This window comes from Hippichthys cyanospilos, chromosome 20 (assembly GCF_059441005.1).
Source record: "Hippichthys cyanospilos isolate Australia breed blue-spotted pipefish chromosome 20, RoL_Hcya_1.0, whole genome shotgun sequence".
NCBI classification, from domain to species: domain Eukaryota; kingdom Metazoa; phylum Chordata; class Actinopteri; order Syngnathiformes; family Syngnathidae; genus Hippichthys; species Hippichthys cyanospilos.
The window spans coordinates 9,433,924-9,451,151 of record NC_142388.1 but is presented as its reverse complement, the minus strand read 5'-3'; the positions used below and the strand labels follow the sequence as shown (position 1 = coordinate 9,451,151).

General features: G+C 42.7%; 1 protein-coding gene across 3 annotated transcripts; it reads left to right on the top strand.

Annotated features, from left to right (window-relative positions):
- Positions 1 to 102: 102 nt before the first annotated feature.
- LOC148407290 (estrogen-related receptor gamma-like) lies at positions 103 to 16,618 on the top strand. Of its 3 annotated transcripts, XM_088403044.1 has the most exons (11): positions 103 to 1,174; positions 3,638 to 3,795; positions 4,576 to 4,754; positions 8,481 to 8,651; positions 9,145 to 9,302; positions 9,783 to 9,899; positions 12,081 to 12,200; positions 12,313 to 12,480; positions 13,676 to 13,945; positions 14,922 to 15,182; positions 15,256 to 16,618. In XM_088403044.1, exons 3-10 carry the CDS (start codon positions 4,699 to 4,701, stop codon positions 15,164 to 15,166), a joined length of 1,305 nt encoding a protein of 434 aa, XP_088259170.1. In that variant the 5' UTR covers positions 103 to 1,174; positions 3,638 to 3,795; positions 4,576 to 4,698; the 3' UTR covers positions 15,167 to 15,182; positions 15,256 to 16,618. The 3 variants fall into 3 exon arrangements, with proteins under 3 accessions (XP_088259170.1, XP_088259169.1, XP_088259171.1); XM_088403043.1 differs by having other exon boundaries at positions 14,922 to 16,618; XM_088403045.1 differs by lacking the exon at positions 4,576 to 4,754 and having other exon boundaries at positions 14,922 to 16,618.
- Positions 16,619 to 17,228: the final 610 nt, after the last annotated feature.

Below are 17,228 nucleotides of genomic sequence, written 5' to 3'. Positions count from 1 at the left end.
TGTGAATTCAGATATTCATTTCCTTACACATTGCATATATTGTAATTGAAAATAATTATTGAAAAAAATGCTCTCTTCTCACTTGTGAAGATATAGCCAACCGTTTTGCACCATTTCCAGTTTTCCTGATTCTCATGACGATTAGGAGCCAAAGTAAGGAGAATTTTCCTCATTGATCCTTCTCATTTCTTCATTTTCATTTCATTTCTCGTGTGCGGTTTCGCCCTGAAAAATAGCGTGGGCGAAACCGCGTATGCATCTTTGGCCAAAAGATGGGGGAAATTACGACTTGGCCATTAGAGCGCCTGGTTGTTGGCCATGAGTGTGTGCAGTTTAAGAAGACAAGGCCGAAAGAGTGAGGTACTGTACTTTTTTTTTAAGACTAATAACTCTAAAATATGCTTTACACATTTGACCACAAACATTGAATATATTTAACAGGAAAATCTGCCATAATATTTTCAAGGTCATGAGCTAGAAGCCCATACAGAAAAATGTTCATGTAACTTGAGTCATTTCATGTTTAATGTTGCATAATACGTTCTGATGTGTTCCCACAACATAATCTTCCTCCTTTTCCATGGTCTTCTTCTCCCACCCTCATCCCATCTCATCTGACATTCCTGCTCTGCCTTCACTCCCGTTGCAAAGCTGCACTCGGAGAGTCTAATCTTGATTAGAAAATGGGAGTGCTGCGTGTCCTCTATTCTCCCAGACACACCTTGCGTCTGAGACTTTTTTTTTTTTTTCCCCCGACTCCCCTGTGAGCCGGGCAAAGCTGGCAGGCAGGTAGGTGAACTCGGAGCGGAGTGCAACGTCGTGCAGGGAAGGAGTGTGTTGACGTATTTGTGTGTGTGTGCGTCTGCGGCATCGCTGAGCCACAGAGCCCTCGGCGGAAAGGAGAGTGGAGCATTTGTCCTTGAGACTGACTGACTGCAGACGTGGAGCAAGCGGGGCGTGCGGTGCGCGAAAGTCACATCCAAGTATCTGGAAGGAGAAGTAGGTGCCGCTTATTTTTTCTTCTTCCAAATTTGCACTAGTTCGCAGTTGTAATGTTTTATTTTTGTCTTTTTCCCCACGTCTGATCTACGGCGTCCACTTGGCGATGGTGGAAAATTGGCGCAAGAAGGAGCGTGGAGATCGGTCGCACAGGTGATGGAGGCCAGGTTCCCAGGTGAGCTCCGTTTTTATTTCTTTCTTGCTAACTGTCACTACGCAGTTGCGCAGTTGTTAACGAGTCTGCGGCAGCGTCTACTGTGTCACTCTTGGGTCTATGCGTATGTGCTATCAGCATTACGTCTATCCTCCTGAGACCTAGCCTATTTATTTTGTGTCCACTCTAGTGGACATTTGTTTTTGGGTTCTAGCGTTTGACTCATTGGAGCTACCCTATTAAGTTCTAGTGGAAGAAAAATTGTGACTACTATTATCATTGGGTTTTGTTTTTTGGGGGGGCATGTTTTATTAAAAATTTACAGTAGATGAACCAATTATTTTATAATTAACAAGCCTTGTGGGCCCTGCCAAATGACATGTTTAATTTATGTTGCGGGCCACTGAAAAATAAAAGGTGGGCCACAAATGGCCCCCGGGCCATGGTTTGGACATATGCTTTAAGGCCTTTTTGCCGTTATTAACCAATGCACTTTGTAATTTTTATCATTGAATTTTGTAAAGTGATCCTTTGCTATATTGTGTCTTGACTGATGTTTCATTTGTGCAGGTGCACCTTTTTTTTTCATGTTGTTTATTACCGACCTGCTGTGAGCCAAGCAGCTATTAAAAAACCACCTGTGGACAAAGAAATTAAAATTTTCTCTGCCGTGTGTGTAGCCAAGGCTCCCCGTGCGTGGGCGTGTGTTTTATCAACATCCTCGTTGTGTGTATTGATAATGCGGGTGCAGTGTGTTGAATTTGTACCACACCAACATAATAAGGCTAGGGTTAAAGACAACAAATTCACTAAATGTGTTAAGTCAGTGAGTGTAACGTTTGCTTGTCAAAATTGGAACACTTGGGCTTGAAATATATCGTAAAATACATTTACCATCTACGTGTTGTGGAAGCAGTGCGGCCAAGAGAAAAGCTAAGAAATGGAGAGAGTAGTGGTAAAAACAATTTCATGGACTTTACGTTGTAACTGCGGTGGGCGGTGCTGTATATTCAGTTCTTGTCCACAAGAGGGAAGCACATACAAACTATTCTGTGCCTCATTTTAGCTCAACCTCCACATTAGCTTTCTCACCTTTACAGTGGAGTAGACCACAGAAAATGTTCAGGGGGCCACTTAAACTCTTGGGATATGATCATATCTCAGGATATGATTACTGTCCTCTTGGTCACCCTCCTGATGGCGCCATTGCCTCATCAGGACAAACACATTTAGCTTCTAACACGTCTAACACGCCAAATGTGCTTTTTTTATTGTCTATGAGTAAACTTTGACCCATCTTCAGATATCTAGCTCAATTCAACCAAAGTGATCTGATTCCAAGTGGTAGTCCACCAGCCAATTTTTTTTTTTTTCCTCCATTTTAAAACTTTTTGAGCTTTAACTAATGGGCCTGACTTCCTTTATTACGCCGTGGTTTTATTTTTGCTCCAACCGTCTGTCTGTCTGTCTTCGTTTTCCCCGCTTGAGCCGCCTTCTGGGAAGCCCTCCAGTGTTTGTGTGTGTGTGTGTGTGTTTGTGTGCGTTTGGCCTGCCGCGGCGGTGCACTGAGACAATGATGTTTGCACACACTGTCAAGACTCTTTGCCTCAGTCTGGCTAATTGACGGATGCCTGCGAGTCAGACCTAAACTTAAGTAGATTACGCTTACTAGATCTGCATCCTGATGCTCCTCTTTGTGTCGCGGTGTGTGTTTACGTCACCATAGCCTAAAAGCTTGTGCCGTTCAACTGTGTTTTTACCTGAAACGCCGTCAAAACAAAACACAGTATCCTGTGCATCTTGTGTAGCTTCCATCTTAACTAACTCAATTCCAAAGATGTATTTTTATGTATCCAGAAATTAAATCTCAGGTACTCAATTATTTATTGATTTTTTTTTTTTTTTTTTCAAGGGTTTGGCTAGACTAGAGGAAGGTCTAAAAATGGTTAGTAACGAATGAACTACATAAGCACAGAAGCATTAGATTACTTTAGTACTTTGATCACTGAAGTAGTAGTTTACTGGGATCTAAGTTCTTTAGGTAATTATGTTCAAAAGTAATTTATTATTATTTTAATAAAGCACTAAAGTAAATGATTAATAAACTTAAACCTTGACTAAAATACATAAACCTAAAGTAATTGAATATTTTAGTACTAATGGATGACGTTATGTACTCAAAGCTGAAGTAATTGAAAACTTTAGTACCTAAATTACATCAATAACACTTAATTACTTCAAGTCAAGTTTTTTTGTATGACATGTTTCAAATGTATTTACGTTATTTAAATTGTCTTTTTAAGAGCTTTTGAAGGCTGTCACAAGAAATACACATTTTTCTTTTCAAACTATGAACAAATAAATTGGAACAAGAAGCAACTTATTGTTATTACACTGATTCGGTTGTAAAATATTCGATACCTTTTTCCTGTTAAGTTTAAGATGGCTGCCCAAAGCCACATTCTTCTTTCTTTTGTTTCACAGTGTGAAAAGCTTGTTTTTTGGAGCGCCTCGTCGCCGCCTTCATCGGGACAGCAGGCTTCAAGTGACTTAGAGCCGGGTGCAATTCTTTGAGCTAATCAGCTGTGGCCGTCTGCCTAATGTGATGCTGTTCATCATCCGCACGCAAAGTGACACACGCTGTGAGTCGGCCTTGCCCTAAACACACACACACACACACACACACACACATACACAAAGAATTTCTGGAGAAATTGTGTGTGAAAGATGGAAACGAAATGAAAAATTGTGGAATACTTCTGAATCATCGAACATAATCGAGCGTTTTTTTTTTTTTTTTTACTGATCATTGTGAAATCATGTGGAGGAATATTGGACAGTAATTTTTATTTTTTATTTAAGAAATTTGAGGAAAACACTTGTAGAAGAGCTGATCAATTTAATATTGGAATGGTTTCAATTGGTCCAAAAGTACGGCACAGAATAGATTGAAGGCTTCTAGGTGTGCCTTATAGTGCGGAAAATACATAAAACTATGTGAAATAATAGGAGGTTTGAGCTGGACAGTTCAAAGTTGCAACAATTTAAATCAGTCTAAAACTATGAAAATTAAAAATGAATATAGTTTCCATGCAATTTTTGAGATCAGTACAGGTTTTGAGTAGAAATTTCAACACGTTGAAAGTCGGACAAGCAAAAATGTATCATATTCCATCAAAGCCCTTTCCTTGGTTTTGTTTTATTGTTTTTTTTGTTTTTTTTTTGTCAGTGTAAAGTCATACTTTCGAGGTCATCCTTGCTACATTTTGACATGCCCCTCCTCTCGGGCTCTTTGTCTTGATCCGCTGCCATTGGATGGCTGGAGAACCAATGGCGTGCGAGCTGGGCGTCGCGCTGAGCGGAGGGCTGGGCCTTTCAAATTGTACTGGCAGACCTTGACGAGGGCCGTCCTTTGCTTGTAGACTCTCAACACTGGACAGACAAACGGGCAGCTGCAAGATTGACAGGGACGCCATTGTCCAAAATAAGAGATTTGAAAACATAATAATAATTGGAAGACTCTGAGCATGGTGGCGTAAGTCCACATGGATTTAGTTGACCTCTACCTCCCAGAGTGCTTCACCTGCCACCCTGACGCGCAGTGAGTATGCGGCATCAAGGTTGCGCTTCAATATTTCTCTCGTGTACGCAAGTTAGAACAGGGCTGTGCAAACGTTTGTGCTCGAGGTCAGAAAAAAGTTTGAGTACAATTATTTAGAAGAAACCTTATTTTCAGTTATATTATTTGTGCTTGATTTAGTTATATTCAACCAGCCAACAATACTCTTGCTACTATGACGTTTGTTAAAATATTTTAATTATTTATTGTAATAAATTATTATTTATTATTTGTATTGATGTATTTTATTTTTATTCATTTTTGTATTTTGATTTACAATATTTTCAAATCTTTATCAAATTTATGTTTTAATAAACCACCTCCTGTAAATTGGACCTAGCCTTAAGATTCATAGAACACACCAATACTCTCGTACTAGAAAACTGACATTTATGTGGAGTTCAATGGAAAAATCTGTGGACCCGGGATGGAACCTTGTGGAACATCAGCATTATCTATCTAAAGTTGCTTCTAAAGTCACGAAGAATTTATGGCCATCCAACTTGAAATCTATTCATAATCGACTGCTTCTCTCTTGGTCCCGTGGTGGAAACAAAGTTGGATTTTGGTTCCCTTGCCTGATGTTTGCGATGGTAATAGTTGCAATGGTTACAGTTAGGCGGCCGGCTTGTTTGTTGCTGGTGATGGTGAATGAGTAGAACCAGTTTGGTGGGAAACGACTCCCACGTTGGGAGCTACTCTGATTGGACATGAGGAAAAAGATGGAAAATGTAAAACCATATGTGTATTGGGTTGGGGCAGCCCTTTTTTAATTAAAATCCTGCTCTGATTAAATTAAATCAATTAAAAATTGAAAATGTATATGCATTCATATTGCGATTGGTTAATAGTTTTGGTGGAATACAGCCGGATAACATAGTTTTAGCAAAATTTAATGTAATGAAAAATCTTGTTCAAAAAAAAAAAGTGTTTGGGACTGAATGAGTGAATGTAATTTTAATAAATATCATATAAATAAATGCCAGAGGGGAGGGAGGACTTTGAACTTGATGTTTCCTTCCCAGTTTGCACTTGCGTCCATTCCACTTCCCCCCCATCCGGCCCAGTCTTTTGTCCCCATTGTGCGTGCGCTCGTTTGAAAGTGAACGTTGCCTGCTCTCACGTGCGGGTTAATGATCCCCCCCCCCCCCCCCCCCCCCCCCAAAAAAAAAAAAAAAGAAAAGGAGACCCGGGGTAGGGAGAAGTGTGCTAACTTTGATTTACGGCCCCAGCGCCCGCGTCATCTTTTGATGGGCTTTTATGGGGATGATCACATGATCTCATAACGCCATTTCATTAGCCCAGTCTAAATGGTTCTGCTTTCTAATGTCACTCGCCGCTTGACAAGCCAATATGGCCGCCCGTGATGGATCGCCAAGGTTACCGCAGGTCCTTTTACAGGTCTGCGCTGTATTATTTTTTTATACTTCCAAAGTGGATTGGAAAAGGATGAGCGATGGAATAATGCGGGAAAGAAATACACCGGATGGTCGACGAACATTTTGCCAGTGAGTTTTTATTGGTACCCCTTCTGTAAAGTCAACCCTGTTTTCAGCCATCTCAGTAGACGGCCATTTTGCCGCTAGCTCTCCCCATAAAATGACATCACAGCCGTGACAGCCAGTGACAAAATGGCCACCAACTGATACAGATAAATGCGGATGCTGCTTAATTCGTAATTCACAAACATAATAATAATCGCAATGCCGTGATCAGAAAAGTGGAGCATCATAGAGCATTTTATTGTCAAGAAGGTTCTGGGCTTGACGTCCCCTTTAAAACTGGAGTCCTGTACTCAAAATTTCAAAACAGCCTAACTGTAATTTGAAAAAATAAAAACACACACTTACTACACCTAATGGTAGAAAAAAAATACTGTAATAGATTCAACAAAAATGTATACATACCTACAAGCTGGTTTGTTTAACGTGTATTTATTTGTATCTAATTCAGTGATCCTTCCAACTTCCACAAGGGGGAGCCCATGTACCACTAGTGGCACTCATTCCGCACTTCGAGAAACATGGCGTTTGAAAATGTCTCCTTTTGTTCACGTTTTTTTTCTCTTCTAAATTAATCTACACACGGCACTGCATAATGGTAAATTATATATATAAAAAAAATCCACTTTATTTATCATACATTTGTCAGAAGCCAAAAATGCAAAACAACACAATAAACTAAGGCAGTCAAAATGAATCCATAATCGACATCTAATTGATTATCAAATGAATGAAATTGTATTAATAATCGCGTAATCGGTCAGAGCCAATGTTTAACTTCAAGTCATTAAAATCCTCATTTCAGTCTCTCAACACGAATTCTTCTGATTTCTGTAGCCCGTGATATTTGTTTGATTTATGATTTGTTCATTTCAAAAAGGTTGCTGAGGTAAACATCCAAAAATCTTTAAATGAGGAAAAAATTGATTTCGTTACACACTTTAATGCAAAATTCACTTTCATCACATTATTCGATAGAATAATCAATCAAATAATGGCAAACATGTTTTTAATTTAACATTTTTTTTCTATTATGTCATTATGTTGTGTAGAATTTTGTGTGTGTGTTAAAGTGAGACTGTGTGAGTGTATGTGAAAATGTGTGTGTGTGTTTGTGGTTTTGTGGAGGCGTCAAAGCGTGTGGCGGCGCTTAAAAGTGACCAGAGCCTTTTGCCAAGCAAATGACTTGTGGTCCATGCTGCTGTGATTTACATGGCAGGAAGCAACGTGTGTGTGTGTGTGTGTGTGTGTGTGCGCACGCGTGTTTGCGCGTGCTTGTGCGCGTGCATGTGTGACAAACAGTTGAAGAGTTTTTTTTTTTTCTTTGAAGCGGGCTTGGCGACAAGCGATTGCATGCCGAAATGTGCGGAGGTGTTTATGAAGACACATGCTTTTTAATGTGGCTGGCGGTGTGTGTGTGTGTGTGTGCGTGTGTGTGTTCTTCTTCAATGTATTTCCTATCACGTGAATGCCTTTAGATTTTATTTTTACTTGCAGACGTCAACGCCTGCCCGGGTGAGCGCGCATCTCGACAGCTAGCACACTTTTAGTTAGCGGATTTCATATGGACAATACGTATCAAGAGTTTTCAATGGCAGCATGTTAAGGTGGCTAAGTGCTTTTCCCTAAATTTGCTTGGGCATTTCCCCTCTTTGAAAGCAAAGCAAAGCAGTGTAGTGGTTTGGCGCCCTGTTTGCATAATGTGGCCAATATCAAACTGCCGCTTGGATGGATGGATGCGCTTGTATTGTCGTGGCCCCTCTGGTTTTGTGAGGAATCCATTCCAGAAAGTCTAACTAAGAAAAATCCAGAGTAATGGAAGTAATCAAAATCCATTTTTTCCTGCCCCAGACACTGAAAAATACTGTATTAACAAAAATACATATTTTTGATATTGCAGTGGTTCACATATGGGGGTACAGTATGAGAGATTTTCATAGGGTTTCTGCAGGTAACATCAAATCTACTTGAATCTTTGTCAACGTTGCGATGGGAACTGTGCGTTTCTTTTCAAATTAAGCGCAAATTAATTGGAACGTCAAAGAACTTTATTTTGTTAATGTTTACATGAGTGTGAATTGTCAATAGTGATGCAATTTTCTGGCAGGCGAGTTTGAATCACGTGACATCGCTACTCTTCGGGAATTGGGGAAAAATAGGCTTAGGGGTAACAAGGTGCAAGTTTTTGAAGGCGGTTCTCCTGCAGATACCCGGACAGGATGTCGGTGAGGGGCCCGGAACCCCCTCGCTCCCCGTCCATCAAGAGGGAGCCGTCCAGCCCCGGCAGCTCGCAGGGAGACGCCAGCCCGGCCCGGCCCAGTCCCGCCAGCTCGTCCTCCGACACCAACGGCCCCGCCCACAACAGAGGCCCAATCAGGTGCCTTTTATGGGGGGAGGATTATTTTTGGAATAGATTTAAAAGAACACGATGGAGCAGTAGAACAATAGCGACCCCCAACCAAATGTGGAAAAAGTCAGGTGGTAAAATAATTAGCGAATATGAATATGTTCTTGATTTTACAATTATTTAATAGGTTTAATATGAAATAAAACGTAGTATTACTATTTTAATATAAAGTAACAATAATATATACATTTATTTTTGATTTTTTTGAATATTAAAAATGACCCTCTCAAAATATTTCATAATATTTTATGAATATTTTAATATCTGAATATATTTCATTTTATGAATTTAATGAAATACAAAAGAATTTATTTTGAAAATAAATTAAACAAAATTTATTATTTTAATATGGTAATAATATAGTCACTGAAAATTAAGTGAATAAAGTTTGATTTATGAGATAATAAAACTTCCGGCATATACATGTGGGCAGCGAGCACTTTTTTGTGCATTGTTTGTTTAGGCGATTGGTGGAGGAGGAGGCCCAAGTCAAATGCGAGTTTCTGCTGGGCTCCGTGGCCAAACGTCTGTGTCTGGTGTGCGGCGACGTGGCTTCGGGCTATCACTACGGCGTGGCCTCCTGCGAGGCCTGCAAGGCTTTCTTCAAGAGGACCGTCCAGGGTGAGCGCGCACACACACACAAGTTTTTTTTTTTTTTCTATCGTAGTGGGGACATCGCATTGGCATAATGCATTTCCCGGCCCATGACAGATTACCTGACCCTTAACCTAACCTCAACCAAAATCTAATTCTAACCTGTCTTCTGAAAACAAGTCATGACCCTCAAAAAGGAGCAAGAGGTCCCCACAAACAGTCAAAAACAGAACAACTGTGCATACACACACACAGATTTCTGCGTAGTTCCAAGGTGAAAATATTTAGCCTCTGTAAATGAGTCCAAAAGTACAAGATTTGCACAACAGCCATCGGAAATATACGGCGATACCCGAGAGCGATAGCACTCAAGGACGGTGAAAATGAAAAGTTCAAGGTCGTCGGCGTCAACGTGAAGAAACAAGACGGGGGTCAAATTGTCTGTTATGACTCAGAAAGACGGGAGCGAGCGAGCGTAACGAGCCAGCAACCGTTGTGGTGACTCAGGCAACATCGAGTACAGCTGCCCGGGATCCAACCAATGCGAGATCACCAAGCGGAGGCGCAAGTCCTGCCAGGCGTGCCGCTTCGTCAAGTGCCTGGCCGTCGGCATGCTGAGGGAAGGTGAGCCCCGACTCCGCGCTCCGCTCCGCTGTCCGCCGAGCTCGCCTTTAGACCGCATGCCCCTCAGACTAAATGCGCTTTGACTAAATGCCCCTGCTGCCATCTAGTGGCCCAGGGTGGAATAAATGCCATAACGTATGAGTTGATTTTGCCCGATGTTTAAAGGGCCGTTACTTGCCGATTGATGGGGATGGTTGAGTTCCTAGAAGTTCAATTGCAAAACAAATTGAACTCTTAAGTCAAGGTTCCGCTGGATTTGTGTTTTTCCCATAGCCGGTGTGAGTTTTGTGCCGTGTGTGTGTTGGCGTGTGTGTTTATCAGTCAGGTGCTCATGCGCACGTGTGCGCTGACGTATTGTTGTCCCGATTTAGAAGTGACTCAAAAAGGAAAACATGAGTGATGACGTCCTACTCCAGCCATCACACACACACACACACACACACACACATTTGTCTTCCAATTTTAGTGTGCACATTTATCTTATGTTTTGCGCATGGTCTACTCATTTCTTCTTTTCATATACCTGGATTACAGTTTGAACCTATTCACTGATTTTTTTTTGTCAATAACTCAAACCTTATCCCAATGATGACAAGGTCCGTCACAATTTTATGGAAAAAAACTTTTGACAAAGTACTAGAAAGCCTGCATTTGGGAAAACACATCACACACACACACACACACTTTAATAAAACCATGTGACTTTGTTGAGCAACTGAAGCCTGGCTGATAGACACCCACACAGTTTTTTTTATTTGGAAGGCTGTGAGCATCGGCGGCATCCCAGCATCTCCTCCCCCGATCTCATAAATACCTCCAGATGCCCCGCGGGATATCCCGTAGTTAGGTGAAAGGCGAGGCGGCGCTCGTAATTGCGGCTGGTAACGCCCTCCGCCCCTAGAGAGGGCGCAATAAAGGTCCAGACAGCTTTAATTGGGCCACACTTGCACTTGCAGGAGATGCGCGCCTAGAAAAATAAAACCGCACCAACGACGCGCAACCGCCTCTTCTCCTCTTGTCGAAAGTCATATTTTTGGTTGTTTTTGTTCACAAAGTTGTTGCAAAAAATAGGCAAATATCTGAAAAATCCAGAAGGAACAAAGTTCTAGCGCGAAGTGGGCCTCTTGAACGTGGGAACGCGGCGACAGGAAGCCAGTCCGGGAATAGTTTGCGGAGCTTCCAAACGTCGGTAAACACACATTCTGCCGCGGCTCCATCTATTTGGGGACGCTTTCATCACCGCTATCGAGGGTCTGGGCTCATTGTGGGGGGGCGGGGATTCAGCGGCGGCCCCGACCCGCCTGACCCGTTTCCCGCGGCGCCGGAAAAGCGGCCCTGGTCCCCTTGCCGCCGTCGCACAACTTATGCGGACTCCAAACAATCCCTGGCTTCTCACGTTATGCGTCCAATGGCGCCAGGCGGCGCGTGTGGGCATACTTAGCACCCCTAAAAATACAAAAAAATCACATCTGACAACGGGGCACTCTAACGCAAGGGAACGTGCGTCCTCCCATTGTGGACAGCCATCTGGCTCAATACATTTTGCCGTTACGTGCTGCAGTGCAACCGAAATGTAATAGTGGAGCTCCACAACTGGGTCCAACATAGTTTTGCCGTTTTTTAGCAGTTATCTTCAAACATGTAGAGTGTTTATTTTTCCTGGTCTACAAGTACAGGGTGTGAATTCTTTTCCACATGCCACACACGCAAGGTCATGTGACCCCTGAAGCGACACCTGCCAAGTGCCCGGGCTAATCCACACTTAGTGTTTGCTTCCCCCGCTGTGACATGCGGTAAGGGTCAAAGGTCAGCCAAGCCATTTCTTTGGCTCCCTCGACATGTGCCATCCCGGTTTGATTTATTAAACAGTGGAACTACATTTGCAGCGATACCTCTAGGTGTATTTATTCGGCAATATAGAACATATATTATTTTTGATTTTATTTTTTTTGCTTCTGGCTTGCCTCTCCATGAATCCAGATAAAATCTGGCAAAATAAATACATACAACGAAAGAGTCCCTATAACAGATAGTAGCAAGAAGTTGTTCCAATTAATTTGCTCTTCATTTGAAAAGCAAAATACAAGTATTAAATTGGAATTGCTGATCTCATACCTGCTGCTTAGGAATGCCTTGATGCTTGCTGACATTTTTTTTGTGGGGGGGGCGGGGGACTCACAGGCGTGCGCCTGGATCGCGTTCGAGGCGGCCGGCAGAAGTACAAGCGGCGAATGGACGCCGACGACGGCGGCGCCGCCTCCTATCGCCAAATGCACGCTGTCCTGCCACACAAGAAAACCTGTAAGTGTTATCCCTCCTGTGGGGAATATCCTTTATGACAACACAGATGAGAAAGTATAAATGAATGCGTAGGAAATTTAAAAGAAACAAAAGTGAGTACTTGCGCTTGCAGCGAGCGACCACCAGGTGGTGTCCGTGCTCCTGCTGGCGGAACCCGAGGCCATCTTGGCCATGGCCGACCCCACCGCGCCCGACGGGCAGATCAAGACGCTGACCACGCTGTGCGACCTGGCCGACCGCGAGTTGGTGCTCAACATCGGCTGGGCCAAGCACATCCCAGGTACCGCCGCCCGCTTTCCGATGAAAAAAATCCAGTAAATAAGTACAATATTTTGTTAAACTGAAAAAAACATTAAATAAAAAATGAAAGTGATGAAAAATGGAACAAGCAACAAATATAACATGAATAAAAGTAAAAATAATCAATCTAAAATTAATGAAATAATTAAAATACTTTTTTAAAAAACTGCCAAACTTAATTTTATAATATATATTTATATATTTCTAAAGGTAGTAGTAAATCAATACTAAAAAAAAAAAACGTAGGACCCTCCTTTGGTCATAATCGAAGAGAATGAGTTATTGTATGTATTTTTTATATTAAATACCGCCCCAAAAAAAGTTACAAAAATATATTTATTACATAAAAATATATTGCATGCCAGCAGTCAAGAAAAAAAAAAAAAGTTAAAAAAATATATTTATTACATAAAAATATATTGCATGCCAGCCGTCAAGAAAAAAAAAAGTTAAAAAAATATATTTATTACATAAAAATATATTGCATGCTAGCCATCAAGAAAAAAAAAAAAAAGAAGATATAATGTCAAACTGTATCGTGTAAAAGTTGAAAAAAAAAAATGGAATCCAAATGTTAGAGAGCTAAGGCGCCCCCCAAACATCCAATGGAATCATTCTCCAAATCCCCAAATGTCCTTTTGTCACATGGTTAGGGGCGGAGTCAGAGGTCGGCGTCAGCCGAGCACCGGGGGGCCCGGCCCCGTCCGGGCCATCTGAGTTAGCGGCCCGTGGGCGACGTTGACGCTGATGCGCTCCCGATCCGGGGCGAGGGGTCACGCCCTTTTTTTTGCTCGCGCGACGCCGATGACCGTCCGTCCGTCCAACGCTAACAAGCACACTCTCGCTTGTGGTCAATGCCTTTTGCGACTCTTTTGTGACTAAGCGCCGCATCATCGAGTGGACTTGAGGGCCTGTAAAAGTGGGCGTGGCTTTCGTCTCGTTAAATTCGCCGCTCGGTCTTTTGTTGCCCCCTCCGCTTCCGTTCTAAATTTCCAATATGTAGCTTGGTTCTACAATCTGCAGAAGAGGATTAAAGACATCGGGAAAGAAAAATCTCGTTCGCAGTCGGCTTCGTTCACAGAATTTTCACTTAAAAGTCGGAATTCCGGGCCGCGGTTCGGACGGCGCCGCTTTAAAGTGGGATTTTTCCGGTTTTGGAAACGGGCGGGCGCCAGGCTTCGGGTCGCTGTTGCTGTCGGACCAGATGAGCTTGCTGCAGAGCGGCTGGATGGAGATCCTGATCCTGCGCGTGGCCTTCCGCTCGCTGGCGCTGGACGAGCGGCTGGCGTACGCCGACGACTACGTGATGGACCGCCAGCGCTCGGAGATGGCCGGCCTGCTGGAGCTCAACGCCGCCATCTTGCAGCTGGTGGGCAAGTACAAGGGCTTCGGGCTGGAGCGCCAGGAGTTCGTGCTCCTCAAGGCCATCGCGCTCGTCAACTCGGGTACGGCGAAGGGGCGGGGCTCCGTTTTGTCTTTTTTTTTTCCCCAGACATTCAATCTCAGGTACAATTGTAGCGGGTACTTTAGGCGCTTACTAGGGTAATCCATTACTTTACCTGTATTAAGCATTTTTGGTACTAAGAGCACTAAGGTCATGGAATTCTAAAGTAATCACTTATCAAAGTACCTTCCTTTACGGCAGGCATGTCCAAACCCAGTCCTCAAGGGCCGCCTATCCGGCATGTTTTGGAGGTTTCTGTCCTCCTAACACACCTGATTCAAATGATCAGCTCATCAGCAAGCTCAGCGGAAGCCTGACAACAAACCTGATCATTTGAATCAGCTGCATTGGATGACGGAAACATCAAAAACATGCAGGATAGGCGGCCCTCGAGGACCGGGTTTGGACATGCCTGCTTTACGGAGTACTTCATAAGGTACGAAAGTAAGCATCATTAGGAAAGTACTTACCTTTAGGTTGGTGATTTACTACAGTGGAACCCAAAGACATCAATTAGTAGTACTTTTTAGCCCTAAGATATTAGTACTTTACTAGTGATTGATTACCCCAGTATTTAACTACCTTAAATGAATCGATAAATGTCAAAGTACTAGTACACACATGCACTGATAGTTTTACTACCTAAAATGATCAATTAGTACTTAAAGTAATCAAAAGAAAGTATTTTAGGTAGTGTTTTAACTACTAAAATTACCAAAGTAATTGAGTACTAAAGTATGAGTAATCAAGTACTTCCAAGTACTAATCTACCTTCAGGTAGTACCCTAACTATTGATTACACAATTCATTTTTGCATAATTGAGCCAAACACGTGGGAAAAAAATGGAAAATGTTCAAAATAAGTTCCAGGGATTGAATGTCCGGACTTTAAAAAAACGTCAAATAATGTCTTTGGCATTGAACGGGATAGAAGACATTTTCTTGGCCTGGCGCTAAACTCGCCCCGGTCTCCGCAGACTCGGCGCACATCGAAGACCCGGAGGCGGTGCAGCATCTGCAGGACGTCCTCCAGGGGGCCCTGCAGGACTACGAGGCGTCCCGCCCGGAAGCGGACCCCCGGCGGGCCGGCAAGCTCATCATGAGCCTCCCCCTGCTGCGCCAGACGGCCGCCCGCGCCGTGCAGCACTTCTGCCGCGTCAAGCGCGACGGCCGCGTGCCCATGCACAAACTCTTCCTGGAGCTCCTGGACGCCAGGACCTGAAGCTCCGCCGACCACGGTTGGGACCTCGACAGGTTTTTGTTTTTTTTGTCATTATAATGCCAGCCGTAATTTATTCCCCCTCTCACAAGACTTGCGGGACCACTCCTAGACACGGTCAACCCTCTGATGCGTTTGAGGTCCTCACATGCTAATATGTGGAACAACCCCCCCCCAAGAAAAGGGGCGGGGCATCAAGGACACTTCAAGGAAAGTCATATTTATTCATTTACTCAAATTCACCTGACATTTTGTCCACAAACAATCTTTAGAGATGAATCTGCTCAGAAACGGAGCTTCGTGAAGCAGTTGTGATTTTTTTTTAAATGTTATCCTCAAGGTGGTGGCGCTATTTGTTTAGAGATAAACCACATGCAGTGGAAGTGTATTCAATTTCCGCTGCGTTTTTGAAACAAGAGTGCCCTCTAGAGGAGTAAAATAAAAAATCGCTCCTCATGCGTTTGAGGCCCTCAGGCAGGAGGGAAAACGTGGAGTGCCTTGCCAGAAAAAGGGGCGGGGCATCTAGGGCAATTATAGGAAAGGCATATTTATTTCAACCTGAGTTGATTGGTTCACATTCAGCTGACAGGCAAGTGAGCGAGTGAAAGCTCAGAGATGAATCGGTTCCGGTAAAAATAGCGCTGGGAAAAAAAAAAAAATGAAGCTTTGTGAAGCGGTTGTCATATTTCTTGACTCCTCTAGATGGCGGACTTGGTTTAAAAATAAACCCTGTGCAATGGAAGTATAGTCAATTTCCACTGCATTTTTGAAACAAGAGTGCCCTCTGGAGGAGTAGAAAAAAATGCAAGTGCTTCATAAAGCTTCATTTGTTATGGATAAAAAGGTTTCCCAAAAAATATTACCTACGATTCTTCATAATATTTATTTTTTTAAATAATGGCCTTCAGGGGACTTAGATACAGTATAAAGATATAAAGTATATGACAAATTGTATAATGGTTAGCCTGACTTTGCTCAATTTGTGCAGGAATTTAGTAGGATTTTGTTGCGCCGATTTTTAACGCAAACTTATTTAGCTAGTACGTCTCATCAACAGGTCCAGCAAAGCCGATTTTTAGCATTTGGGCACAAAATTTCACAATTTAGCTCATTTCCAAATGTCAATTTTAAAATTGAAAGTGACAAATGAATTCCATTTCTGCCATTTCCTACTAAATTCTTGTCGACCGCCAACTGCGCTCCTTTCCGCCGTAGCCGTCACGTATTCAAATGTCATTTTAGCCCGCTAGCGTGTTTTTTGTGGAGATTGTTGGCAAGTAATTCTATTATTGACTGAAGGCCTTTTGTGGTACTCTCCCGAAATGTCCCTCATTGCGTTTTTTTTGTTTGTTTTGCGTCCTGTGTACATCGTGTCTGATCCCAGGTGAGAAACTTGTGTTGTTTGTATCTCAGGTGAATATTCGGGCAATAAAAAAAAAAAAATTAAAAATCCTACGCTCACTGTCATCTTTATGCCCAGCAAAAAATAAATAAAAAACTGATGTATTTACTGTAATATTTTTGGACCCCTTTAGGGTCTTAAAAAAAAAGTCTGCGCTTGAAATACTTTTACCCTTTTTGCTGTCCAAAAATAGAGCTGCCATCTTGTGGCCAACGATGGAATTACACACAAAATAACAATCACTTGAAAAATGAGGTCAATATGCAATAAAAAATTGCTTTTTGTTTTCAGCACTCGAGAACTGCTGCCACCCGGAGGCGCATCACGGCTCTGTCACGCGCATTTTTCTAATGACGTCCGCGGGGATGGCCGCTTGGCATCGGGTTTCAAATCAAGGTTAGGATTTCAAACGAAAGTTAGTATTTCAAATCAAGGTTTCAAATTGGGGTCAGGTTTTCAAAGTAGCCTATGCTTTCCAAGCGACCGAGGTTGTGGTTTCAAAGAAGCTTTTGAAACAAGACTATTTCCAGTGGCGTGTATGTGGTTGAGTGCCATCTTGTGGTCAGAGTGCGCTAGCGCCACAGGCGCTCGCCAGACACCCTTTAAAATTCTTTCGTCAAGTGAAACTGCCGCTTGAATCGTCAGCACGCGGGACGAGATGAT